Raw genomic sequence first — 26,553 nt, 5'->3', positions numbered from 1 at the left:
ATCTCCTTATCGCCTAAATGACAACGAGATTAGCCCGGGTCCAATGCGTGGAGTCGACAGGGAACCTGCCATTAAAGACGAGAGCTCTTCCCAGCAAAATTAATACTCCCCACGCAGACAACCATTTCTCGCGTCGACTCGCTGTCTTCTGCCCGGTTCGAGTCTCTTGAACTTCCTGTCACCACTTGAGCCTCTCTCACCCGGCAGCGACAGCCATCCCGATGCATTCGACAGTCCTGCTTTGCCGGTTCCCCGTATTTCTGTCGCTCCTTTAATCCTTCATATCCCGTTTTAATGACTTTGCCTCTCTTTCCTTTTGGAACCCTAATAAGTCGGAATCCCCTGCCGAATACGCGTCGCGACAAGAGACTGCTCAACGCACCGAGAGCAGCCCCCTGGTACCCTGAGATATAGGCATCGAGGGCCATAAAGGAGCACCCCGGCGACGCGACAAATTCGAGATCTAGCAGCAGACGACGCAAACTTCGTCTGCGCTGATCTCATAGTGGTGAGCTAACATTTCCACCACGCCTGTTCGTAGTTCCAACCACACCGTGGTCTCGCACCGCGTCGCTAACCTGACACCTTTATGGGATTCCAGTTCCCTGTGAAGACGTCTTTCCCAAAGTCGTCACCACAATCTCCTGGTGCGTCCGCACCGGACGGTTCTCCGGATTCCCACATCCAGACTCCGCCTTCTCCCAGATCTCCTGCCCTGTCAAGCGCCTCCACTGCCGACGGAGAAGGCTCACCCGAACTCCCGCCTCTGCCGGCCCCCAAGCTTCCCGACCGGGTGCTTGGCCTCTTGAGGACACCCCCGCCCAGCAGAGGGGACCGAGCTGACCAGGACCGGTACGATACCGCTCGCTGGGGCTCCCCCTACCCTGAACATCTGCGCGACGAGAGCTTGAGTAGCGGCCCTTCGGAGGAATCCCCGATCCGCCATCTCGAAATCCATACCCCTTTTCTCCGCCCTGCCCCTCTGATCCAAGAATCCGGCTCGGAACTGCAACCATCTTCTCTTGTCAGCGCAGCTGTTCTTGCAAATCGCGCACGGCGACCGGCTCGAGGGCTCACCGAGGATTGGATCCGCCAGCATACAGCGGGCGACGAGGATTCGGAAAGGCGTCATTGGCTAAGTGACGGCGCTGGCGATAGTGAGAACTCTTCACTGAGCGGCTCATTTTCCGGCGACGACTCGGCCTGGCTAGGAGACCAGGATATTAGGACTCCGAGGGCGAGCTTGCTTGACAAAGGCCGGCAGCGTCACGCTTCTCGACGATACCCCAGGACACGATCTAGCAGCGAGACGCTCAAGCAAGCGCATCTCCGCCGTCAATCTGAGTCAAGTGCTGCAGCTATGGCTGCCACCGAAAAGGACGCCGCCGCCGATGGCGTTGACGATCAGAAATCTCAAAGACCTAACCAAGAGCAAGATGCTTACCCGCCGTCAGCTGGGACGCCTAAGAAGGAAGACCGCGTGGGCTTGGATGGTCCGGCGGATGCGCCTAAAGGCGAAAATAACCCCCCAGTCACACCTTCAAGAGCACCGATGAAGCGTCTTCCCGCCATGACTCCGCGCCTAAAGAAAAGGGTGCCATGGAAGGGCAAGAACATCATGATCCTGCTGCCCCGCGACGAAGAACGTGGCCAGCCGGACAAGGCACCGTTGCCATTGAGTGAGGCAACTGTTGCTGGCATGTTGAAAGACTGGGAACAGTTAGGTTATAATATTGAGGGCTTCGACTTGGACACCCCACAGGGCTTCGCAGCGCCCGGGGAAGACTCGCAAAGTAGGGGCGCATGGCCAGATTTCGAAGATATCGCGAAAGAACGAGCCCAGAGGACATACCACGTCCTCTTGCCGGACTTGAATGGTGAGCTGATTGCGCGATTCCCCTAGCCCTCGATTTTGCGCTAACAATCAAACCTAGCTTGGAGGAAATATGTCGAGGAGTTGAACGAGGCAAAACTGCGGGCGCTTGGCGTGTCCTTTGGAGATGAGGACCCTCCTCCGCCGTCCATCTCTCCGGCGACGACCATGAGCCGCCAGCCGTCGGTAACACATTATCCTCCGCTGCCGTTCTCGCCCCCAATCCCGACCTCTTCTGCTTCCAGCAATCATGCGGCGCAAGGATTCCCCTTCCCCGGACAGTTTGTCTCAGGGACTGGGTCTTCTGCCGCACAGAGTCCTGGGATCCCGACCGTTTCGTCTCCCGCGTCTTTTGGCGGAAAATACAACCCAAGGGCGTCTGTGTCGATCCCGTCTCCGCATGGACAGGCCTGGTCTCCGCAGATGCTCTTGCAACAAGGCGGTCTCCCGCGCGGTGGCTCGCCGTCGCTGGCCAACCTGAACTCAATGATGTCGCCCACCTCTCCATTTTCGCCAGATGGGATGTCTGGGCCCGTACACCAGCGACACCAATCTCTGCAATATCCCCTCCTCCCTCATCAGTTCCAGCAGCCCGCTAGGGTATCCCCGCGCCTGCAAGAGCTTCGTGAAGTCGAGGAGGAGGCTTCAAGCAAGAGCCCATCCAAGACTCCAGAGCCCACCGAGCATGTTCGGCACAACACCAGCGACAGCCTCCAGAAAGAGATTGACGAGGCAGAGTACCACCTGGAGGAACAGATGCGATCGCAGCTCGACAATGACGAGGACTATAGCCCCCACAACGAAGACGGCAAGGTGGAGCCGGTCAGTGTGACAGCGCCGCTCCCTGGCATTCACGGTCGGGATCCGTCTGTCCAGTTCGGCCCGCAACCTACTCGCTTCGGCAGTGACTCTGAAGGCGGCCCTGTGCTCCATCATCCTCGGCCCCACAGCCGAGGTCATTCATTGACACAGAAGTACTTCACGGAAGAGGATGCAACAAAGGAAGTCGCTTTCAACCCGAAGCCTTTGCAGGCCGCCGAGAACCGCATTTCCGAGGATTCAGAAGTCGAGACGAATCCGAGTAACTTGGGCACTCCTATTCAATCTATGGGCTTCGACAAACTGCTGCACCAGAGGTCCTTCTCCACTGCGAGCAATCCTTGGACTGATAACGAGTCAGCAAAGTCTACCGGCAACTTCAGCTTCAATGGAAAACGGCGGACTAGCCATGGAAGCAAGGCTTCCTTGTCCAAGTTGAACGTCGAGGCTCCTGAATTCAAGTTCAACCCTACAAACACGTTCAAGCCGGGCCAATTCGTCTTCTCTGGCCAGAATATCCAGCCGATCGCCTTCCCCGTGGGAGTGAGCGCGCCACTGTCTGCCAATTCCAGCCAGTTCAGCTTCCCGACAACGTCCTCGTCGAAAATCAATGTCAATGCGCCCGCCTTCTCTCCAGGCCAGACCGACTTCAGCTTCTCGGTTACGGGTCCCAAATTCCGACCTGACGCACCAGCCTTCACGCCACTCCACGCTCTCTCAGACTCAATCACCAGTCCGGTCGTCTCGGGCAATGAGAGTGTCAGCAACCCTGCGAGCTCCATCTTTGGCAACATTGACATAAATAACGCGGATATCGTCAAGCCTGCTAAGAAATCCAAGGCTATTCCAATTATCCGGCCGTCCAGTCGCCATTCGCAGCAAGCTTCGGAGCCCCAGGAAGATCAGGATGGGCGTCTCACGGACGAGTCACGAATCAAGAGAGCTCGTGGCAGCAACATGGAAGATGATGCGGTGCCACTGTTCGCGCAACCAACCGAGGAATCGACACCGGTCCCCGAGCCCAAGACCGAGGAGGCTGACGAAGGAGAAGTTAGTGCTGTGGATAAATCATTTGATGAAACGAGTGCCCCGGCCGATACTGCGTTTTCCTCGACCATGGTCTCCGAAACAACCGATACAAGAGCCACTGTTAGCCCGTCGGAGACCTCTCCTGCCCAGGGTGCTTTGAACTGGGCTCCCTTTGAGTTCAAGGACCACATCGACATACAGAACTTCGACGCTGCTCGACCATTTGGCGAGGACGTGTTCAAGAAGACTCATAAGAAGTCCCTGTCGGCGGCAGCAAAGGCTTTCGTCCCAGGCGCTCCAGTCTGGGACGACTTTGGGGAGGGATCTGCAGGCGAGTCGATCGACGAACCTCTCGGGGAGCCGGTCGAGGAGCCGGTCGAGGAAACCGTCGAGGAAGAGACTGAAGCGCTGGAGGAGGAGCCAGTTCGCGAATCTACCAAGGTGCCAGAGGAAGCACCAATCGAGATCAAGCCCACTCCATTGTCTGCTTCGGTTCCTCCATTCCAACCCCGCGGGCTACAAGCTTCGCGCTTTGCCTCTCCCCCGCCCGCACCTAAGGGTTTGTCGGCGTCGAGGTTTGCTGTTACCCCGTCACCGCCACCTGCGCAGCCTGCCGATCAGTCCCGCTCTGTCAGTCCATCGCCTGCTCGTGGTGATGAAACAGAGGAACTGCTGCCAGCTGCGTCGCCGCTCGACGCAGATGACACGCAGCAAAGCCTGCCTCTGCCCACTGACGACAATGACTTGCCACGCGTATCCGGCGATGAAAATGAGGCTGAGGAGGGTGTCGATACACAGGAGCCCACCTACGATGACATCGATGCAATCATGCGCCATCTTAATCAGAATCCCAGTATGGGCGTCAAGAAGACGGTTGATCAACCTCAATGGCATCAACCCAGTCCGCAGCGCCCCATTTCCCTCGCTGCTGTCACCAACGCTTCGCCGCTTCATCTCCCTCCTCAGACGACCCAGTTGCGCAGTGATGCGCCTAGTCCGAGCCCCCGGCAGTACCGAGCTCTTCCGGGCGAAGTTCCACCACCCATCCTCACAACGGAGCTGGAAGATCCCTTTGTTGACCCGCCTCGGAGCGCCCTTCAGAGTGCCTCCCTCGATGGACCTGTCCATCGTCTCAATGGTAGCGGCAGCGTCCCAGCTAGCGACTGGGATGGCGCTTTCACCGAGGACGAACAAGCTAAGCTCGAAACGCGAGTCAATTTCTTTGACGGCCACGTTAACGAGCTGGTTGATAGTCTCTTGGCTTCTCATCTTGTCCCGCTTGAGCGGACTCTCGATAGCATCAAGCATGCTGTTGCCACCATGTCGCGCCGGACGCCTTCCAGCCGCCGGGAGCGCCGTAGCATGTCAGTCGAGATCCAGGAAAGCGATGCCGATGACGAAGACGAGGAACTTCCGGTGCCCCGCCGATCTATGAGTCCTCGCAGGGACAAGAGGGTGGAGCAGATCCGTGCCGCTGTCCTGGATGCCTTCGCAGTACAGCAGCGCAATATCCCGGCTCAGATCTCACCTCCACCAGCGCCTCAGGCTGCCGACGATTCGTCGATCCTCCGGGCACTGGAGGAAATGCGGGAGCAATTCACCCAGTCCCTTCACCTAGACTTCCGTGGCGAGGATCTCCGGAATATCGTTGAGGATGCCGTGGAGCGCCGCATGCCTTTGACTCCGGTGCCCACCGAGGGTGACCAGGAGAAGATAGCCGAGCTGCAGGCCCGCGTGAACGAGCTGGAGCAGCGCGTCCGCCTCGAAGAAACCAAGGTCGAGGCCGAAGTTACTGCGAGGCGTACTGCCGAAGACAGTGCCGCGGATCTGAATAGGAAGCTCGAGTTTGCCGAGACGCGAATCGAGGTCGAAATCATGAACAAGAGCGCGTTTGATCAGCGGGTTAATGACCTCGAGGATCGGCTGCATCAGCAACAAGCCAAGTCCGAGGAGGAGCTCCAGGCACGCCGGGCTGCTGAAGATAGGCTTTCGGAAGTTCAGCGTCTGCTCCGCATTGCTTCCGAGGAAGAGAGCCGTCTCCGGGAGCTCGTCGAGGAGAGGGATCAGAAGATCAAGTCGACCGAAGCAAACCAGAGCAAGAGCGCGATGCGGCTCACGCTCTTGGAAGCAGCCCACTCCAACGCTCAGCAGTCTCAGGGCGAACTCCAAAACCGCATTAACGTTGCCGAAGTCGACCTCCGGGATGCAAGGCAGGAAGCCAGTCACTGGAGATCTGAATATGACCGCCTCGACGAGACCTCCCGTCGACAAGAAGATGATCTCGCCCATGTCCTGGGTGAGAACAGAGCCATGCGCAAACTGGTCGACACTTTGGGTACGCAGCTGCAGGAGAACGAGAAAATCCGCGACAGTTGGCGCTCCAAGTTTAGTACCCTCCAGGAAGACATGGCAAAGGCCGCCCACGAGATTGCCGAGGAGAACGCTCGGCGGACCAAGAGGGAACAGGCTCTCATTGCAAGACAGGAGGTCCTCGACGCCAAGCTGCAAGCCGAGGCAAGAACTCGCGAGCGCATCGAGGAGGAGATGCAGAGGTTGGAGAACGGTGAGCGCCAGGGCATGAGGGCTGTCAATGAGAGCAAGAGGCTCGAAGCCACCCTTGTCGAGCTGCGCAGTGAGAACCACAAGCTGCACCAGAGTGCCCTTCGCTATCAAGCCGAATTCCAGGAAGCCCGGGAGTCCGGTGCGCGGGAAGTCCAGCGAACTCGCGAGTCCATGCAGACCGAGCTCGACGAAGCGAACCATCAAGTCAACGTGGTCCGCGAGGAACTCGAGGACCAAATCGCCAGGTTCAGGGCCAAATTAGACCAAGTCAATCTCGATGCCGATACCGCGAGGGCTCGGCACGAGATGCTCCTCGAGGAGGCTCAGAGCTCGAAGAAGGTCGAGCTTGAGGAGCTGACTCGGAGACACCAGAACGACATGGAAGACATGCAGGCTCGCTACGAACGGCAGCTCAACAACACGACCGAGGATGCTCAGCGATCCGAGCAGAACCTGCTGGAGAGGCTGAGCATCTCTGCCTCCAAATCGGAGCATCTACAGGACAAGGTTGCTCATCTGGAAGAGAAACTCGAGATCGCCAAGGAGGCAGCTCTGGCTGCCGCCCAGGCTGCCAAATCGTCAATCGGCAGTCCAGATCTTACTCCTCGGCCGGTTCCTGTCCGCGCATCCAAGCCCATTAGCAGCGCCATGGAACCGCCCGAGAAGGTTTCTCCGCAGGCACTCCGTGAGTCAATCATGGTCCTGCAGGAGCAGCTGCAGGAACGGGAGCAGAAGATCGAGGAGCTCGAGCAGGTCCTATCCAAGGTCGACCCGGAAGCCTCCATCAAGATCGTGAAGCGTGATGATGAAATCATCTGGCTTCGCGAGCTTCTCGCCGTCCGACATTCCGATCTCCAGGACATCATCGCGGCGCTTCAACGGGAAGACTACGACAAGAATGCTGTCAAGGATGCGGCTATCCGTCTGAAGGCGAACCTGCAGATGGAGGAGCAGGAGCGGGAGAGAGCCATGAATGGCGGCTCGGCCATCAACCTCCCGAACATCGCCTCTACCATCAGGGATGCTGCCAGTCCTCGAGTTGCCCAGGCGGTGGGCCCTCTGGCCGCCGCCTGGGGCAACTGGCGCAAGTCTCGAGACCCCAACTCGTTCGGCAGCTTATCCAGCGTTCTATCCTCTCCAGCCCCAGGGACGGGTACCAGCTCAACGCCCTCGAGGAGCAGCCCAGCATCGCAGAGCAGCTTCCTCGGAGGGCTCCTGACGCCGCCCGCATCTGGCCTGCGCCAGAGCCCCCTGGCGGAGACCCCCGCCGCCGCCCCTAGCCAGCCGACCGCGTTCTCAAACACGGGCCGCCGCTTCACGGCCCAGCAGCTCGCCAACCGACCGCGGGGCCCCTCTTTGACCCCGAGACAGTCGGAGAAGCAGCCGGCCGTCGTCGCGGGGACGCCGTCTAGGCGACGCGTCTCCGGGCAGCAGCCCGTCACACCGCCGATGATGCGGCCCAGCGCCTACGACTCGGACGCCCAGGCCGAGGACTTTGACAGTGCCGGCTTCTTCGATGACTGAGCCGGTGGGGGAAGATTAGGAGGAATCATTTGATGGGAGGCATAATATGCCCTGACCAGACAGAGAAGGAGGACAAGGAAGGATGAGGAATCGGACCGAACAAACTTTCATTTGTCTATTATTTCTTTTTGCTGTTTTCTTGTTGCTTTCTGTTTTTCCTCTCTTCACATCGCTCTCAAGAGAACACGGCAGATATCATCACGACTGCATGCATGCCTCCATATATCTATCGATCGCTTTCCGCCATTTGCATATAATTCTCTTACTCCCCATTCGCTCTCACCCCTTATTTTTTCTCTTCATCTTTTTTTTTTTTTTTTTTTCGTTCTCTATTCCCAACGCAGTGCACACACAAGACTGGTCTAGAATGATACCCGCTATTAAAGCAAGCTATAGCTCCGCCTGCCCTATTTCGTTTCCACCAGAGAGAAGATTTGTTGGTTGGTTGTTTGATTGATTGGTTGGTGCCTTGATCAGATTGGGAACCACATGTGTTTTTATTTTATTTCTGTTGTCGAGAACTGAGGGAAAGGGGGGGAAAACAAACCAAAAAAAAGGGGGAACAGCAAAACCCCCCACCAGAAATTCAAACCCCAACCGATGTTTGCAATGCATAATTCCGTCTACATAGCTAGCTAGCTAGCAGTGACGCTTTCAGTGGTTGTAGTTTGACATGATGGAGATGACGGGATGGGTCTTGACTGGTACACAACGGAGGAGGATGCGTTTTCACTTTGCCCTGCCCCCTTTATTGTCCTGCAGACATTATTTACAGAGAGAGGGTGGAGAGAGAGAGAGAGGTAGATAGCCCCGAGAAATACATAATATAATTCTTCCTACGCGAGCACATACATTTCTTGCATGCATCGAGATCAAGCGAAGTCTCATTTACGCCACCAAGCTGAGCTAGCTAATAGCATATCTAATTATTCACCATGCCCCAAATCCTTCATTAGATGGGGTTGTGTCCTCGACGTCGCATCCTCCATTGAACTGAACATTAGGTAGAAGGTGCGACCAAACGACCGAAATAGTTATGTCCTGGAATAACTCGCGAAGACCCTGGGAAAACAAAATGAAGGACAGCAAGGAATGAATTGCCTAGGCATACATGGATCGTTCCGCCTCACTGCACAGGAACTACCCGGCCCTGATGCTGCACACCCGGTCTCGGGAAGCGCCAGTGCGGCTTCCATCGCGACCACCGGCCATCCGTCTCCGGCCCGCCGTCGTGATCGTGGTGGTGGTCGAGCGGGCCCATGCCCGAGTCCAGGGGGTTGAGAGTCGGCGTCGGCGAGGCTGGCTCGGACGGCGCGGCGCTGCTTGATATCGTCGACGTCGAGACCACGGACGTTAGGGTCGTGAAGGTCGTCGCCGTGATGAAGGTGGTTGATTCTACGGTTTCTGGCGACGTCAGTGCTTCATACGGATATACAGCATTTGGAAGTCAACTCACGGATGGAGAAGGTGCTTGGTATGGTGTTGCTGGTCGCCGGTTGCACCGTGGTCTCGTCCTCACAGGTTGTCTCGGCCGTCAGAGACACGCTTGTGGTGTTGGACGTCGGGAAAAGGGGATTGGATGAAGTAACTGCAGGGGTAACCCCCTGGGATCCTGTTCCTGGCGTAATGGTGGAAGGCGCAGAGTGAGGGGCGGAAGTTGATGTTGCAGGCGTGGCGCTGAAGCTGCCTGTGCCAAATGGAGAGCTTGTCAGACTAGGGAAGCTCGCAGTTGGGAATCCAGTGGGACCACTCAGGCTAGTCGAGTTTGACAAAGGATACGGCCGAGAGCTGGATGGCGCCAGGGATGAAGACGACCTGAATCCCGTTCCTAGGGTAAAGCTGACAGCCGAGGAACCAGAGGTACCAGTGACACCAGTTGCGGTCCCGCTTGGATGCGGCAGAGAATTTGTGGATCCCCCTGTTGATGGTGCTGTCGAGTTCGAAAGAGGATAGGGAGGAGAGCTTGTGGCCTCTGAACAGGTCGAGCTTGTGCCTCCAGTCGCTGCCCCTGAAGAAGCAGCACTCACACTGCCCGAGGTTCCCGTCGGGGCGGTTTGGATGGTGGAGTTTGTTACCGGGAACGGCGGCGAGCTCGACGCGGGTCGCCCAGTGCAATGGGCGGTGCCGAGACTCGAAGAAAACGAACCGTTTGTGGATTGCGGAGGCTGAGTCGAAATGGTGCCAAGTCCGCTCCCAGTTGGCGCCGGGGTGACCGTGGAATTTGACAAGGGAAAAGGAGGCGATAATGTTGCAGTCGCGCTACTGATGGTACCAGGAATAGTACCGCTGGGGACAGTCGTCTGGGGCAATGTGGAGTTGGATAGGGGAAAAGGAGGCGACGCTGTACCCAACGAGGACGATAGCCCAGAACTCACGATGCTCCCTGACGGGGCCGTTGTAATCGGGGCTCCTGTGAGCGTGGAGTTGAAGGTTGGGAACGGCGGAGATCCCGAGCTTGTGAGCGAAGCGGACGCGGCAGTCTCTGAGGAATTGGGGAGTGAGGTAGTGTTTGTGAGCGGGAATGGAGCGGAATTCGGCGAGGGGCTTGGAGGTGGAAAACCAGCAGATCCAGAACTGGTTGTCACAGGTGCACCTGTGGAGAATGCTGTGCCTGACGATGAGCTGGAGACTCCGCCTGTGGTCAGAGAGCCGCTCCCAGTTGGCCCCGGGAGGATGGTGGAATTTGACAGTGGGTAAGGGCCAGATGATGAGGAGGTCAGTGATCCAACCCCTGACGATACGGCAGTCCCAGTTCCGAGTGGGGTAGAAGTCGAATATGTGGTGTTTGGCGACGTCGGGGGCAGGGGTTTGGTAGTTGGGAGAACTGATCCTGAAAATGAGGTGCTAGAAACCGAGTTCTGTGAAGACTGCGTTGTGCTCTGTGAGCCGGAAAGGCCAGTCGAGAGGCTCAGTCCGCCGGAGGATGGAGCTGTCGCAAGAGTTGAGTTCGAGTTCGACCACGGAGATGTACTCGACACTGTCTGGAGAGTGGTTGGTGCAGAGGTGCTTGAGCTTTCCGCGGGGCTGATCCAAGAGCTAGGCACGGAACTGGAAGACTGGGCCGAGGGAGTGATGTACGGGTAACCCGGGTACGAAGAAGTGGGTGGTTGAGACAGGGACATCAAGGTTGCGGAACTTTGCACTGTGGTCTCCGTGTTTGGGCTCTGAGAGAAAACAGCGGTCGAGGACGTAACGATGGTACTCTCCGCAGGAACATTGGTTTGAGACGACTCCGAGTGTGAGGCAGTCGTCGACGAAATGGGAGTTATTGAGCTCCAAGGTGCTCCATATGGGACAGGTGTCGACAATGGTGTGACTGACGTGGACGTGCTCTCGCTGGCTGGAGGAGACGAGCTCGAAAGCGCCTCTGTCTCCGAAGTAGAGGTGGGGCTCGATATACTGCTCGTAGAAAGGTGCGTGGTTGGTCCACTTCCGGTTGACGTTGTCTGCGAAGATTCTGCCGATAAGGAAACACTGGTTTCCTGTGCAGTAGCGGAAGACGTGTCCTGGACAGAAGAAGACTGAACAGAGCTTCCCGAAGAGGTCTCCGTGGGGCGAGATATGTTGCTTGAACCCTCCCCCGTAGGCGAGGATTCGGTAGCCGATGAAGCTATCGATATAGGTTAGAGCTGAGATCTACTGGCACCGTTAATATATCACTCACCCGGGGTCGACGACGACACCTCAACAGTGGCGTGGGTTGTGGAAGTATAAGCTGGCGAAGGATAGCCATAAGGGTAGGTGTATGCATCCTCAACTGGAGCAGGTCCACCAACAGGCTCAACTTTCGGGTATCCTTCATCCTTGGCTATTCCCCGACGGAGTCGTCGCCAGAAGCCATCCTGGTGAGCTGCTGAACCAACAACGTAGCTCAGGAGGGTGAGGGCCGAGAGCAAGTCGATGATGAGACCCGAGACTCGCATGTTGAGCCGTAACTATCAACGGAAGAAACGTCAGGTGTTGAGAAACAGTAAGTACCTAGGCACAGTGTCCCCTGATGGAGGAGAAGGGAAGGGGTTGCAAGACGAGAGGAAGGCGAGCAAGTAGACAGTATTAAATGAATGGATCACTTCTTGTCTTGTCAAAGAACGAACGAACGAACGACGAGTGTCAATGCCTCGTTTCCCTGGAGAAGTAATTGAGGGAGAAGCTTGATCGGGGAGGGGGAGACGATTATACAGGGAGAGGGTCGGCTTCAAATACCTCGACAGTCTTAACATCCAGTCGTCGCCCAATCAATCACGTCAGGGGTGATCATCATGGTGTTGGTTCCGTCTGAACCACGAAGCAGGTACGATCTCATGTAAATAGCCTCACTGCGCGCCCTGGTTAGAAGGAGCCCCACTCATCGGCTTCCAGCATAACTTCCATGTGGATGTCCACTTGTTAAGGAGGCACATCCGAGAGACGCCTTGGCGGTGTGAATCTCCTAGCAGAATGACATGTCTGTGCCAACCGTTCCTTCCCCTTTTGGCGGGTGACGGGAGGACTACGATGCAGTGGTGCGAGGTTCGGGGTGTCTCGGAGAGGATAGCAAATGATTCCAAACGGCGGACTAGAGAAACAGTGACGCTGCTAACGACACGGAAGTTTCTGGACTCATGATAAGTGCCCATCTGTGATGTGTCTGGGTGCTTTCTCGGGCCATGTCGGGAGGGCGTACTTTCCTCTGGGAGAACATGGCTTGGATGACCGATGCTTGCACATCGATTGGTGATTGAATCTGCTCTGCATGTCCTGGGTCATTTAGCCCTCTTGGGAGTGAGGTCACCGTCCTCATGGAAGTCTCTAGCAGTGCTCTCCAAATGTATACCGGCCACCTCAGGTATCCGGCAGATGACAGCATGTGCATTCCCGAGAGCTCCCCATCTAACATTTCCCGTGAGCTTGAGGGGGATATGTGCATCTGAACCCAGCTAATTTGGACCGTTGTTGGACAAGATGTGGTGGGTCCTCCTACGCGGCCATCTACCGAAGAGCCAAGGAGACTGCAGGAGAACAGTACAGGTCTGGACCTGGGGGCAGCGAGTTCGGGTCCAACAGTACACAACATCTGACAGCGGCCAGGAGAGCCATCGAGGGTGTATGCAGGAGAATGCAGGTTACCGCCGGAGGGGCGGAGATTCTGCATGCGGGTGGCCGTCAGCAAGATTGGCAGGTGCCTTGGGGTCGCTGTGGCACGTTTCAGAGGTAAAGAGTCACATAATACACAGGGGAAAAGTCAGACATGGGGCGAGTGACCTGTAGCATAAGGCAGAGAGCAGAGTGAGAAGCTTCCACGGATCATCAGGTAGGTGTTTAAGACATATCCATCCACGGCTCCTTATCCCCTGTGACAATGGAATGAAATCAATCTCAGGGATAGCCAGTGTTTGTGCCCTCTCTTCTAGTAACCTCCGTGCATACCTAGTTACCGGAGTCGTCGGCAGGAGAGCAAGACATGGTCCCGGAGCCGGAGTGCAAACGGGGACTCGCACCCCTGATTCGTCCACGAGTGGGCTGGGCTGCACCCAGGGGCCGACGGGTTGCATTCGGGTTGATGACACAGGCACCGGCAGTAAAGAAGATGGGATGCTAGGAATTCAGAGGGGATTGATCAGCTACCCCATCCAATGGATAAACACTTATAATGGCAACCGAGAATAACCAAGGTCTAGTCAAAGAAATGGAAAATTGATCAATCCATTGTAACTGTACCTAGCCAACCAACTCCTCCCCAAGCTCGCGATTCAAGACCATGGCCCCATAACCTTGCTTGCCGAACAACGCCTTACCTCCGGACCCAAACAAGAGTACTCAATCGTTTCACAGCATCCCGGCACTGTCAAGTTGCGACCAAGCCGTTACTCGTACAGCCGCCCTGCCGCTCGTAACGAGATGCAACCCGTTTGGAGCTGTGCAACCGCGGTCATACCCAGTAGCAGGCCCTCACTCGGCTTTCTTGGCCACCTCGCGCAGCTCCGGTGCAGTGCTCAAAGTCATTTCGGTACCTTTGCTTTCGATATCGGCAGCCCACAGCGCAGCACCGACTTGACGGAGGGGAAAGGGCCTCAGTTAGCTTGTTGCACCTATCCGCTCCAAATCTCTGATGGGGCTTACCCGTGTTTGTAAAGGAGAAGAAGTAAGACGCGAAAGGGATCATCTCTAGGAGTGTCGCAACGGTTCCGAATCTGAGATGTAACTCCAAGGTTAGTACTCCCAACAGCAAATCAGGTGAGAGTAACCGAGATGCCGTCTCTGTTGCAGAAAAAAAAAGTAGGCATACGCGGTATAAGCTCCAGTGTGCTCTCTCAGCCATTCTTCCTTCTGGGAAGACGACCATCTCTTGAGTTGGAAGTACTGGCACGGATCATTAGTTCCCGGTCTGGGCAGGCAGCTTTGAGTAAATTCCTCAGCACTCACACGGTCATGGGAACTTCTACCCCTTGCTCGTCCTTCTGGGTGTCAGTGTGGATCATCTCGACTCGGAGCCGACTGGTTTACCTTGTAAGATGATAAAAATCACAGTGCCAACCACTTCCCAGACAGAGTCAGAATTTTGTGCCCGATTATATGGCAGACTAGGGAGACTTACCTGGGATGAAGTTCAACGGTAAGTACATGACGTATCGGACAAGACTTTTAAGATTGAAGCTGTCGAAGGGACTCTTAAGGATCTTGCCGAGCCTCTGAATAGGGTCGCCACCTGACTTGAGTTGTCGGCCTTCGCTTACGATGTTGCTAGAGCCCTTTGCCACAAGTGTTCCATCGAAGGTGTCTAGGAGGGCGTCCTGGATCAAGAAGTTCTTCGATAGGACGGAGACAATGGCCGAGCTCTCGTTGAGAACCAGGAGGACCGTGGTAAATACGGCCAGGGGTCCGTTGACGAAGACGAGGACGGCGAGCTGCGGCACGTAGGTGAAGAAGAACATGGAAGCCACAACACCAGCCGAGAGGCTGAGGGCCGGAACAAGTCGTGAGAGGAAAGGACTCCAGAGGGACTTATGAGCGGCAAGGTAGAAGATACCCGTAATGGGATAGAAGTAGGAGCCACTTCGAACCGCATCCGAAAGTAGAACTTTCCCTTTGTCGAAGTCCTCCTTTCTGATTTCTTCGTCAGCTTGGTCGATGCACTCGTCCTCGGGGAGGATAATACTGACGTGACCTCTTGAGCCTTAGCTCGGACAGATTCAGCAAACCCTCCAGACATCGTGGCAGTAATCGATGGGTCTTATTTCGAAGTTGGCCCACGGGATTCTGGCTGGGGTTGAAAAGCTCGTGTGTTGAGCTGAAAATGTGTCAAACAGATGAGACCAACTTGTGATATCTCTAAATATTCCAAATGAAGTTCGACCTTGTTGAACACCTCAGATTGTGTATCTTTGATTTCCTGTAAGTTGGCGCTCTATATTCGTATGGGTCTGCAGCTACTATATAATACTAGGTACGAGTAGATTGACATAGGTTAGAGACCAGGAAGTCATGACCGCGACAATGATCAAACAAATCCCATGGCGGCAGCATCTGACGTAGATGTTCCATTGTTTGTTCAGCTGGCGATGACGTAAGGGTGGCTCGTGATACAATGCAAGCTGCATGTGATGTGGCTTAAACATGTGGCTTAACCCCCCCCCCGGCTACTACCACTAACAGTTAGCGTGTATCATTCGATTCCCCCCTCTGCCCTCGTCCTGAGCGGCAGTTCATGGGAGTGACAGACAGTAGGTATCGTGATGAATGCTCGACTCGACCCGACCTGCTTAAAGCCTTGAGGAACGAGCCATTATTTTCCACTTTCTAAAGGTATATCCTCCGCGCTCACCCAAGCTTCCATCAATCAAGGCTGGGCGGCCGTCAAAGATAAACAGCGAGCCAATGTCCCCACCTCATTTCCAGCTCGCGTCTACTCCGTAATCGCTGCATTAAACAAACCGGACCCGGCGACGGGGTGGCAGGATATGAACTTCCCACCGACCAGCAGTTGTGGCCGATATTGATTGTCAAAAAGCCCTAGGGACAAAAAGGACCTGACGAGCCCCTCACGGGAAATGGATACCAGGCATGTTGCCAATGACTTCCCTCGCCTGCTCAACGTTAGCAACACGGGCAACTACCTCAAGGCAGCACTGGAGGACATAGTCGCCAACTACGGGCCCCGCAATGAATACGCCGCAGACGTGCTCCACGGGCTGTGGAGTGGCCCAACTGGGATGGCCTACCTCTTCCTCCACGTCTCCGTCGCGCACCCCAGACTCTTGGTAGGCGGCCAGCCTGCAATCAGATGGGCTGAAGAGTACGTCAGAGGTTCTCGAGGCGCCCTCAAGCTCTCCCCCAAGGACTGCGGAGTTGGAACCGAGAAACTGGCCTTCGAGGCTGTCCGCGCCAGCGTCTCCAAAGACCTATCCCACGTCAGGGACTTCATCTCGAACATGTCCCTTGTTCTCTCGGGCGAGTATCCCGACGAGATCCTCTATGGCCGCGCCGGGACACTGTACTTGTTGCGCATGATCCGGCACTGGGTGCCCAACAGCGCCCCGCTCGTCGAACGCGCCATAGTCATGGTGACTAGCAAGATCATGGAAAGCGGGCCCGACTGGAAATGGCACGGGCATCGGTATGTGGGTGCCGTGCACGGGGACATAGGCATCATCACCCAGCTTGTTCTCACGACGCCGCCCCTTGCGCCGCATTTAGAGCGGGCCCTCGACAGGTTGCTCAACCTGCAACTCCCGGACGGGAACTGGCCGAGCTCGGAAAGACACACTGATAAGAGCTTGGTCCAGTTCTGCCACGGGGCACCGGGATTCATCCTGTCGCTCCTGTCGCTCCGCCCATACTTCCCGTCCTTGCAGGATAGAATTGACACGGCCATTAAGAAGGGAAGGGACTGTGTCTGGAACGAGGGGCTTCTGCGAAAGGAGCCAAGCTTATGTCATGGGATCTTGGGCAATGCGCTGTGGGTTCAAACCAATGCGCCGCCGCCGCTACACCGTTGCTGATATCGTTAACAGGACGTTCCCCCCTGGGCCGCAGAGAGATCACTTCCTGGCGCTTGCCACGCCCGAGAAGATGGCCGAGATGAAGAGGGCGGACGAGAGCTTGTTCGAGAGGGCTGACTATGGGAGGGCGTATTCGACTCTTACGAGCTACGGCCCGAGCGCGGCATGGGCGTGGATGGTTTGTGGGAAGCAATTGCCGAGAGTGATTGTGTATAACGATATGTGACTTGCTCCTTTTATACCCCGACACGTCATGCTCGCTGGGCTTGGGCTCTCCTGGCGGAGAAAAAGGTCTCTCCTCTTCTTTACCTATTGGGATGTCTGGACGGATTTTCGATGGGCAGAGTCCCAAGACTGATCACGGCGTTCCTACCAATCCGATTCGAGCATCTACTTCGTTCGGCTTGTCTTTGGTTGCCTTTCCTAGTTAACCCGTATTGGCCATCGATGTGCCCCATGCGCCACAGTAGGGACCTCGCCTCCGAACTTGCAATCATGAAACTGTGCCAATTAGTTCTTACCACCTGGGCGGAGATTATCGTCCGCTAGCATACCGGTATACGAGTAAGGCGATGTGTTATATAGTGGGACAGTTAGCGCAGCCTGTAGCCCAAAAGGGTCACGTTGTAGAGAGCCGCAGAATTGATTCTCGATCGGCCCAATTGCCGGCGATGGTATTGTCCAATGGCGAGTTCCAATTTGCCCTAGTTCATATCCTGCGTCGTTGTACGCAAGAATGCATGAGAAGAAGAGGGGGATTCCTTGGTTCTGGCGCTGGAAAATAGCGGCTTGCTTCAGCATGGGTCGAAAGGGGAATCCCGGAGGTTCGGGTACAGGTGATACCCCAAAACTTGATAGGGGCAACTCTGGTGCCTCTTGTGCCTGTAGCTCGCATGGTCAGAGCGGCTGTCTGTAGAGGAAACGGAACCTTCGAGAGTCTAGACCTGCAGCTGGTGCTCCGCAATTTCCCAACGACTAAGAAGTGAAATGACGTCACCCTAGAGGTCCTAGCTTTATCCTTGGAAACCATCGTGCAATCAAAACGGCAGGCCAATTTGAACTTTAAATCCCCTCGCAACGATCGTGGTCATTGAATGAGAGGGCCGCGACGATGATGGTCATTGTGGAAGAGAACATGCGCTCGGATGGATCGTCAAGCCAAATCTACCACCCAAGCCGCTTCCTGACCGTTATCCAATCAGAAGCTTCCTAACACTGGCCCAAACTTCCCGAATCGACTCGAAGATCATTTCAAGCACATAAATTGACGATCTCCAACTGGCCCTCGCAGCCAAGCTGTGCCTCGGCTGAGACCATGCCTGAGTCATTGCAGTTCCTGGAGGCCATACGCAATGTTGACTGGGCGTCAACCCCCATCGGGCCCATGGATGGCTGGCCTGCGCGGTTGCAACAGATGTTCAACCAGGTCTTGGCCGACAGCCGGCCAATCGCCCTTTACTGGGGCCCATCTTATACGACGATCTACAACGAGGCCTTCAGCAAGCTGTGCGGCTGCAAACATCCCCACCTTCTGGGCCAGCCGGTCGACGAGGCATGGCCGGATGTATGCGAGCGGCTAAAGGAGACAATGTGCAGTTGCGCATCCGCCCGGCGGCCGAGCCGGGAGCAGGAATGGCGCTTCTTCGTCGAGAAGGAGTCGGACGACACCCAGGGTGCGCCGACGTGGCTCGAGGAGACCTACTTGAAGTGGTCCATCACCCCGATCACCGAGGGTGACGAGTGCCTGGGCTTCCTGCATCCCGTGCTGGAGACAACCAGCACGCGCCTCTGGGAGAGGCGGACCAAGATGCTGATCGAGCTGGGCAATGTACTAATCACGGCGCGCGACACCAAGAGCTACTGGGCGAAGACCATCGAAGAACTCGAGGCCGTGCAGCCGGAGCACGACATCCCTCTCGTGATTCTCTACAGCGTCAGCAACGACCCCGACGCTCTCACTCACGGCTCCAGAAAGTACGAGTCATCAAAGATCTGCTCATTGGAAGGATCACTGGGCGTCCCCGCCGGGCATCCAATCATCCCGGAGAAGCTCGCGTTGCGGACAAGCGACGGAGGGCTGTCGCTCATGTTTCGGGAGGCGTTGCGGGTGCAACAGCCCCTACTCGTGCAAACGAAGGACGGCAGCCTCCCCAGGGAATTACTCGAAGACCTCGAATGGAGAGGTTTTGGCGACCCGTGTAGGGCAGCAGTCATCTGCCCGCTCCGGCCGACCAAGGAGGAGAACGTCATGGGCCTGCTCCTCCTAGGTCTCAACCCTCGAAGGCCGTATGATAACAACTATCAACAATACGTCGCGCTTCTTAACCAGAAGCTCACGACCTCTCTGGCATCGACTGTCCTGCTGGAGGAGGAGGCCAGGAGAGGGAGGAATATGGCGGAACAGGCTGCTTATGAGCAAGCGATGCTAAAACAGAAGCTGGACGCGCGGACGAAGGAGGCAACGGAATCCGTGCAGAAGTTCGAGGTGGTAGCAGAGTTTATTCCGGTTGGCATGTGTTTCGGGGATGTTCAGGGAAACATCGACTATGCCAACGCCGCCTGGTATAGAATTACAGGACGCCCGGCGGGAACAGATAGGCTCCTATCTTGCGTCGTGGAGGAAGACAAACCCATCGTTGTCCGGGCATATGAGGAACTGCAGAGAACTCGGAACGTCAACTTTGAGTTCCGTGTCAAGAGGCATGGCAACGGCAGCAGCCAGTGCTCGCCACGGACGCAGACTTCGCCAAGCTTTGAAAGGAATAATCTCGATCTTCCCGCATTGGACGACCAGGCAGAGCGCTATGTCCTCGCCTCCGCCGAAGCGGAGCGTGCGGCCGACGGCAGTGTCGTCCGTGTTCTCACCTGCCTAACGGACGTTACAATGCACAAGAAGACAGCGGAGGAGGCCATCCGCCGGGCCCAACAGGCGGAGAATTTTAGGCGGATGGCGGAATTCGCCACGGTCGGCATGTACGATATGGACCTACAAGGCCGCTTGCTTGGAGCCAACAACGTCTTCCTCGAGATGTGCGGGCTCGAGAAAGTGGACCTAGACGATGTCGTGGTCAAGCCGTGGGAGACGTGTGTCTACGAAGAGGACTATCCGTTGCTCCGGGAGAAACTGGAGGCCATGGTCGCGGAAGGGAAAGTGCAGAACGTCGAAGTCCGTTTCAAGATGCCATGGACGGCCGAGGACAAGGCGGGACATCGCGTCGTTGCCCCAAGGTGGGTGCAAGTGACCCTGCTGCCCGTGCGGAATTCAGAGGGGGTAATCGGGTCATTCACCGGCTGCCTGGACGACGTATCCCTCCAAAAATGGCAGCTCGAGCGGGAGAAACAGCGCAAGGAAGACGCACTCGAATCAAAACGGCAACAGGAGAACTTCATCGACATGACATCGCACGAGATGCGCAACCCCCTTAGCGCCATCGTCCACTGCGCAGACGCCATCACGGGCACCCTCTCCAAGGTCCAGGAACTCGTGAGGATGCAACCTCTGGCGTCAGATTCTATCATTTCAAAGAAGATGATGGATCTCGCTACTGGTGAGATAGCTACTGAGCACCGGGAAGCCAAAGATGCGCTAGCCGAGGCAGAACAACTCATCGACAACTGCATCGATAATGCAGAGACGATCGCCGCCTGCGCACAGCACCAAAGGCGCATCGTAGACGACATCTTGACCATGTCCAAGCTTGGCTACAAGCTCGTCGCGCCGACGCCCACTACGGTCAACACCATTGAGGTCGTCCAGGACGCCCTCAAGATGTTTGAAATCGAGGCCCGGCGGGTTGACATCAATCTCAGCATGGAGGTCGACCGCTCCTATCACGACATGAATCTCAAATACCTCGACTTTGACCCCTCGCGGCTCAAGCAGGTCCTCATCAATCTGCTGACAAACGCGCTAAAGTTTACGACCAAATCCGGCCCGACGCGCAACGTCTCGGTGAAGATGAGCGCGAGCAGGACACGCCCCACGGAGGCGTCGAGCTCGGTCCAATTCATACCACGCTCCGAGGACCCGGAGGACTCGTGCGAAGGGGAGCTCAACGGCCAGCCTGCGCTGCGGGAGCGTGGAGATCCCATCTTCCTAATGTTTGAAGTGAAGGACACGGGGCAGGGGCTGACCGAGGAGGAGAAAAAGTTACTCTTCCAACGCTTCGTCCAGGCCTCGAGCCGCACCCACGTCAAGTACGGCGGCTCGGGGCTGGGCCTGTTCATCAGCCGTCGGCTTACGGAGCTGCAAAACGGGGCCATCGGCGTTGCGAGCGTGCCCGGCGTGGGAAGCACCTTTGCCTTCTACATCGAGTCCTACGTACCCACCAGCGCATCCATCGAGGAGGCAGAGGCCAGCGCCGCGGCGGCAGAAGAGCAAGCAGCGGCTACTACACCATTCAGGGGGAGGAGGGATGTGAAGGACAAAGAAGGCGTGACGACGGCAGTAACTGCCATCCCGCCGCCATCCCGACGAGGCACCGCCAGGCCCGGCGAGGCTCCATGTCCGGAGATCGAGGGGGTCCTCATCGTCGAGGACAACCTCATCAACCAGCAGATCACGCGGCGCGGGCTCCTGGAGAGGAAGTTCATCGTCGACGTGGCCAACCACGGAGTCGAGGCGCTCGACAAGCTACGGCTGACAGACCGCTTCGCCGGACCGCCGGAAGCGGACGACGCCGGAAGTGGTGCGACGCCAGCCAACGACGAGGCGGCGGCGGATGGCGGGACGGGCAAGAAGTTCCCGCTCTCGCTTATCCTCATGGACATCGAGATGCCGATCCAGGACGGGCTGACGTGCACCCGGCGGATCCGGGAGCTGGAGGGCCAGGGCCGGATCCGGGGCGGGAGGATCCCGATCATCGCCGTGTCGGCGAACGCGAGGATGGAACAGATCCTCGAGGCCAGGGCGGCGGGCTGCGACGACGTGCTCGTCAAGCCGTACCGCATGCCCGAGCTCATCGAGAAGATGAACGATGTCGTTGCGAGGGTCGCCGTGCCGGCCGCGGACAGGCACCACAGGGCGGGCATGGACGGCGTCGACAACGACATGTGATGACTTGCCGCCGGTTCTTTTGACGGGGTTTTGCTTATTATCATGATTATCAGGTTATCGGGGAGGTCTCGGAAAAGCGATTTTCTGTGGTGCCTTATCGGAGCCTTGTGTGCAACGGCTACTTCTCGGCGTATTTCGGGGAGTTTGGGCGTCATTCATCGTGAAGCATGAGGGGGGCCCGGAGTTAGAGACATGCATTCGGATGGGAAACGCAGCACACTGGTCAATAGACTTGGTTTCAGGCATCACGACGGATGGGGTATCTCGGCTGTTCTTACTTCGCCGTGCCGCAGTTGGGAGAAAGTATGAGAGGTGGCTTGAGGCTCGGATGGCCAGCCACCAGATTCTGAGCAAGCGAAGAAGTTACCAAAAATATCTAGGTAGCTATCTATCAACCCCGAGAGCCTGCAGGTCTGACGGCACGCACATCTTGTTCCACTTCCACCACGAAACAGAACATGAAGCCGGTGAACTCGCTAGCTGACAAGAAGCAATGAAAGTCTGGTGATAGCCGTGCCTGCTGTGCTTAGGTCCCTAGTCTAAGAGGTGGGGCAGTCCGCTGAAGTGTCGGCCGGGTTCCACCAGGAACGGAAGTCTCGGGGCAGATCCTCGGGATCTGGAGAACCTCAAAAAGAGGCGGAAGGAAAGCAGCCATCGCCCTGCAACTGCAACTGCAATAGGCAGAGAATACTTGGCTTACGCAGTAGATACGAGAGCAGGTAGCAAATGCCGAGCTCCTGCAGGCAAGGTGGCTATTGGCGCCCAGGAGTGGGTAGGGAGGTAGCTTCCCCTCAACATTGAAGTCCTGGCGGCCCACTTCTCGTCGGGTACACACGTTATCGTCGTCGTCGGATGTAAGTGCCCGGGTATCTACGGCAGTTCGAGAGATGTCTTTGCTATCCCCGATCCCTTACGTAGCTCCGAGTCCGGACTTTTACAACTTCACATTATAACGTCGTCCTCATCCGTTTCCACCGCGACTTGCTGGTGCAGAGAGACGTGAAAAATAAAGAAGTGGTTCATAAACCTCGACGACCATTCATCTCCCATCGAAAGAACTACGTATCAATTGAAACAAAAATGGCCTCCCGAATCCACCGTGTAACCCTGTTCAAAATTCCCGATCCCGGGAACCAGAACAAACTGCTGGAGGCTTACAAGGTTCTGGCGAGAGACCAGACCAAGGTCTGTCCGTCCCCTGCAGATTGCTTACGCAGTAGCCTGCCACTCCTTTTCCCATATAATGCAGACGAGAAGCCACTTTTTTGGGGGGTTTTGGTTTTCTTTTCTTTTTCTCAGTACCTTGTCTCTTGCCTTTCCTTCTTCTCGGACAACTGGCTGACCCCGGACACCCGCTCGCTCCCCTCCTTCAGGACGGCAAGCCGTACATCCCTTACCTCTGCGCGGGCAGGGCGCTCGAGGACGACCGCTCCAAGGGGTACACAGTGGTGGCCAAGAGCGAGTTCGAGACGCTCGAGGACATGAGGTTCTACGACCGCGAGTGCTCGGCGCACGCGGCGCTACGAAAGACGGCCGCGACACTGGGCCTCGCCGAGCCGCCCACGAGTGCCTACTTCGAGGGCGCGCCGACGGTCCCGAGTGCGTGACGGAAGTTCCCGTCCGGCATGGGGTTCGGGTTGTTGGAGTTGAGGGTGAGTGCCTGTGTGTCTCGCTCGGATGGGGAGGATGACGGGGTGGTACGTGTTCGGAAAGTAGGGTAGTTACTGTCAGTGTGCAAAAGGAAGAAGCAACGTCTCCCCCACCTGTCTCCCTCTTTCAAGCCATGTCTCGCTCTCCAACACAACCGAACCAGTGTCACACCATCTCTCGCTTTGCGTCATTTTCGCTCTCCTCCCCTCTCCTTGAATGCAATGTCTCGGCCCTAGCCTTGAGATCGTCCATCCACGCCCCAAACCCCCTCTCGAGCTTGGGGCCCACGGCCAGCCTGACAACCGGGGCCAGCATCCCGTAGAAGGTCTCCCAGCACACGTAGTCGGTCGCGTTCCCGTCCTCGGCAGCCTCGAGGAACTCTTGTACCCTCTCGGACCGCAACACGAAACTCGGCATGCCGCGCGTCTTCCAAGCCACACGCCACCCCCTTCGTTCACCACCACTTCCTCCTCCTCCTCCTCGTCCCGTCCCCTCCTCGCCCCGCCCCCCGGTCCCTGCACCCCCGCCATCACCCTCACCACCACCAACAGCCTCAAGCACACTCACCTCCAGCGGCGTCGCCCGCCCCGTCACCGCCCCTCCCCCCGCATCCCCCTCCCCAGCCTCCTCAGCCAGGTCCATATGCACATCAAACACGAACCTCGACCCCAGCGCCAGCAGCATCTCCCCCGGCGGGCCCATTCCTCCTCCTCCCTCTCCGCCTTCGACGGCGCAGGACCGGCAGAACCGGCTCCAGAGCGGGTACGAGGCGGCGTCGAGGACGACGGCCAGGCACCGCGACGGCGGCGCGGATATGCGGGCGCGGCAGGCCACGGTGAAGGAGCCGGTGCCGGGCGGGCCGTGGGTCGGGGTTGGGGTTGGGTGGGCTGGTTGGTGGGGGCGTGTTGATTGGGTCATTTTTATTATTATTATTACTTGCTTTTTCCCCTCCTTATCCTTGCTTTGGGAGGAAGGGGGGGGAGGGGGGGAGGGGGATCGGAGGGAGGGAGTGGATGGAGGAGATGAGAATGAGGGGGAGGGGAGGAAGGACCGAGATTGCGCGATCTGTGGGATGTGGGCGATCTTGGGACTGTAGATCTGGGGGGGTCGCGTCGATCAGTTGGGTTTGAGGTTGGTAATTCGGTTTGGGAGTATGTGCTAGTTGCTGGTACACTATTGGTTGAGTGCAGTTGCTCTTTCTGGCAGGTTTACGAGGCTGGGTTATGAAGGTAGGTATGTATAAAATTGACGACTCCTGTGTCCAATGACGAAGCTTGGTGGCGCGGAGCTTCTCAGACCTGTGCAACCGAGGCGTGAGCGGAAACCGATATCACATCTCAAAAATGATGGAGCAAACTTGAATGTCAGCTACCTAGGTTCGCATAGGTAGCCTGCAGATACATGCCGCGGATGCATCTGTTGTGTACCTAATCCTGTGCATTCAGACTTGAGGGAGCGGGACTCGGCTGTCAAGTCTTCCATCCCATATCGACCATTATGCATGTCTCGCTTGTTCCTTTGCCTCTTTTCTCTCTTTTCCCCCCCAAACTCATGTTTATCCTGGGTGTCCCTGTAAGGCTCGTTCGGGTGCTCGAATCGAGGAGCCCCCGGCGATCATGTGTCTCTCATTTTTCCTGCAGCAGAACGTAAATGGATGAATGAAATATTGACCGGATTCCACAACCAGCCAAGCCTCGCACCTACACCCTCTCCTAACCCGGACTTTTCTTTTTTTTCCGTTTCGGTTCTATCCTTTTTGTGTTTGTTTTCCTTTTGAGCCGGAGCAGAATGCCAAAAGTCCAAGTTGCGAACTGGCTATATCCCGGTGGGAAATCCTGCGCGGTTGCGATTCAGACCATGATTGGTACTGAAGACAAAACGCCTCAGACGTGGGCTTTCGCTAGTTGGATGAGCGGATGGAGGCGGCATCATGTGTTGCTATTTTGGCTGCTCTGGTCCAAGACTCGGCCGCCGAGAAAGAGAAACTGTGAAAATATATGCGAGTCCGGGGCAATGGCCGGGTCTTTTAATGTTCGACTCTCAAGCTGGCATTCCAGCCGTATAAAAAGGGGTAATTGAGTTGGGCCATAATTTCACTGTGCTCCCCCTCCGAGAGCTGCCCGGTTTTTGTCCTTATTCTTAGCTTTCTAACTTGACGCTGAATCTCCAACCCTTCTGCTGCATATTGCACTTCATTCCTCGACCTTGTTGCCCCATAATGGGTTACTACTCGAACATGTCAGGAAGTTCAGGTGTCCAAAAGTCAAGCCGGGCTACGCGGCCCGAATCTGGAAACCATCTACGCACCCTCCGCGCCATGCCGGAGCAGACTAGAGACTCCATTGTTGCCGAAGCCATCAGGGATGACCGGTATAGCCTACGAACGCCGAACCCAAGATAATCATCAGCTAATGGCGTTTTGTCAAGATTTCTAAACATTGTGCTGGACGCGGTGGATGACTGGACCATGTACTCTCGATGGTACACAGGGGGTAGAGTCAAACCCCCCCAACACGCCTGCTGTAATACTTAGCTAACCCAGGGCCACGACAAGTGTATAATATCCTACATGATATAGTATGTCACTCGGGTGTTTTCGTGGCTCATGATCTATAACTAACGACGTGAAACAGAGGGCTTTGCGACGCAGTGGTATGATCAAATCCCCATGGATATAATTCCTACCTCCCCAAGCTCACACACAAGACACCAGCCCTCAGCCACATGATGTGGGAACGCATCCTCGATGGGAAGCCGGCAAGGTTCCTCGAGGCCAAAGCCGAGGTGGAAATCGGCGGGGAAATGAGGACCATTGACATTGGAGACGAGCAGACAACGATCCTCAATATTGGCTTCGGAAACGGGGAATGGGCCTTCGATGTCGGTGCGTGAGACTCCTCGCCCGGGAATCCCCAGTCTCCTTACCTTCCCATACTCACCCTTTTTCTTTCTTCCCTTCCTCTAGCCAGGAACCACCCAAACGTCAAAATCTTGGGGGTTGACATCTGCATCCCACCGCGCATAATGTAAGTACTTAGTTCCGGGGGGGGGGGGCGGGGGGG

General features: G+C 56.5%; 7 protein-coding genes across 7 annotated transcripts in view; 4 read left to right on the top strand and 3 right to left on the bottom strand.

The window, feature by feature from the left end:
* Positions 1–589: 589 nt before the first annotated feature.
* QBC33DRAFT_448666 (uncharacterized protein) lies at positions 590–7,807 on the top strand (the record flags this gene model as incomplete). The annotated part of the gene is made up of 2 exons (XM_060424483.1): positions 590–1,877; positions 1,935–7,807. 2 exons carry the CDS (start codon positions 590–592, stop codon positions 7,805–7,807), a joined length of 7,161 nt encoding a protein of 2,386 aa, XP_060285127.1.
* Positions 7,808–8,671: 864 nt separating this feature from the next.
* QBC33DRAFT_365989 (uncharacterized protein) lies at positions 8,672–11,967 on the bottom strand. Its single transcript, XM_060423952.1, has 3 exons — positions 11,472–11,967; positions 9,264–11,417; positions 8,672–9,211 (listed from the first exon to the last, which is right to left on the bottom strand). The coding sequence occupies exons 1-3, from the start codon at positions 11,728–11,730 to the stop codon at positions 8,934–8,936; spliced, it is 2,691 nt and encodes an 896-aa protein (XP_060285126.1). The 5' UTR covers positions 11,731–11,967; the 3' UTR covers positions 8,672–8,933.
* Positions 11,968–13,735: 1,768 nt separating this feature from the next.
* QBC33DRAFT_577329 (uncharacterized protein) lies at positions 13,736–14,996 on the bottom strand (the record flags this gene model as incomplete). The annotated part of the gene is made up of 7 exons (XM_060430976.1): positions 13,736–13,836; positions 13,907–13,977; positions 14,073–14,146; positions 14,210–14,241; positions 14,291–14,323; positions 14,382–14,890; positions 14,947–14,996. 7 exons carry the CDS (start codon positions 14,994–14,996, stop codon positions 13,736–13,738), a joined length of 870 nt encoding a protein of 289 aa, XP_060285125.1.
* Positions 14,997–15,834: 838 nt separating this feature from the next.
* Positions 15,835–21,841, top strand: QBC33DRAFT_557675 (uncharacterized protein; the record flags this gene model as incomplete). Its single annotated transcript, XM_060429820.1, has 3 exons — positions 15,835–16,742; positions 16,798–16,963; positions 18,077–21,841. The coding sequence occupies 3 exons, from the start codon at positions 15,835–15,837 to the stop codon at positions 21,839–21,841; spliced, it is 4,839 nt and encodes a 1,612-aa protein (XP_060285124.1).
* Positions 21,842–22,536: 695 nt separating this feature from the next.
* On the top strand, positions 22,537–23,552 carry QBC33DRAFT_365963 (uncharacterized protein). Its single transcript, XM_060423951.1, has 2 exons — positions 22,537–23,026; positions 23,215–23,552. The coding sequence occupies exons 1-2, from the start codon at positions 22,922–22,924 to the stop codon at positions 23,446–23,448; spliced, it is 339 nt and encodes a 112-aa protein (XP_060285123.1). The 5' UTR covers positions 22,537–22,921; the 3' UTR covers positions 23,449–23,552.
* Positions 23,553–23,656: 104 nt separating this feature from the next.
* On the bottom strand, positions 23,657–24,409 carry QBC33DRAFT_557673 (uncharacterized protein; the record flags this gene model as incomplete). The annotated part of the gene is made up of 1 exon (XM_060429819.1): positions 23,657–24,409. One exon carries the CDS (start codon positions 24,407–24,409, stop codon positions 23,657–23,659), a length of 753 nt encoding a protein of 250 aa, XP_060285122.1.
* Positions 24,410–25,709: 1,300 nt separating this feature from the next.
* QBC33DRAFT_513824 (uncharacterized protein) overlaps positions 25,710–26,553 on the top strand; it is a gene marked incomplete at both ends in the record, with an annotated part of 1,989 nt that continues 1,145 nt past the window's right edge. Inside the window, 6 exons of the mRNA XM_060426008.1 lie at positions 25,710–25,861; positions 25,919–25,983; positions 26,034–26,068; positions 26,125–26,143; positions 26,205–26,375; positions 26,457–26,517. Coding sequence (XP_060285121.1) covers positions 25,710–25,861; positions 25,919–25,983; positions 26,034–26,068; positions 26,125–26,143; positions 26,205–26,375; positions 26,457–26,517 — 503 coding nt within the window. The remainder of the gene's footprint in view (positions 25,862–25,918; positions 25,984–26,033; positions 26,069–26,124; positions 26,144–26,204; positions 26,376–26,456; positions 26,518–26,553) is intronic.

Source organism: Phialemonium atrogriseum, assembly GCF_030411735.1.
Source record: "Phialemonium atrogriseum strain 8032-3 unplaced genomic scaffold QBC33scaffold_8, whole genome shotgun sequence".
Lineage (NCBI taxonomy): Eukaryota > Fungi > Ascomycota > Sordariomycetes > Cephalothecales > Cephalothecaceae > Phialemonium > Phialemonium atrogriseum.
This window is presented reverse-complemented; position numbering and strand designations above follow the sequence as displayed.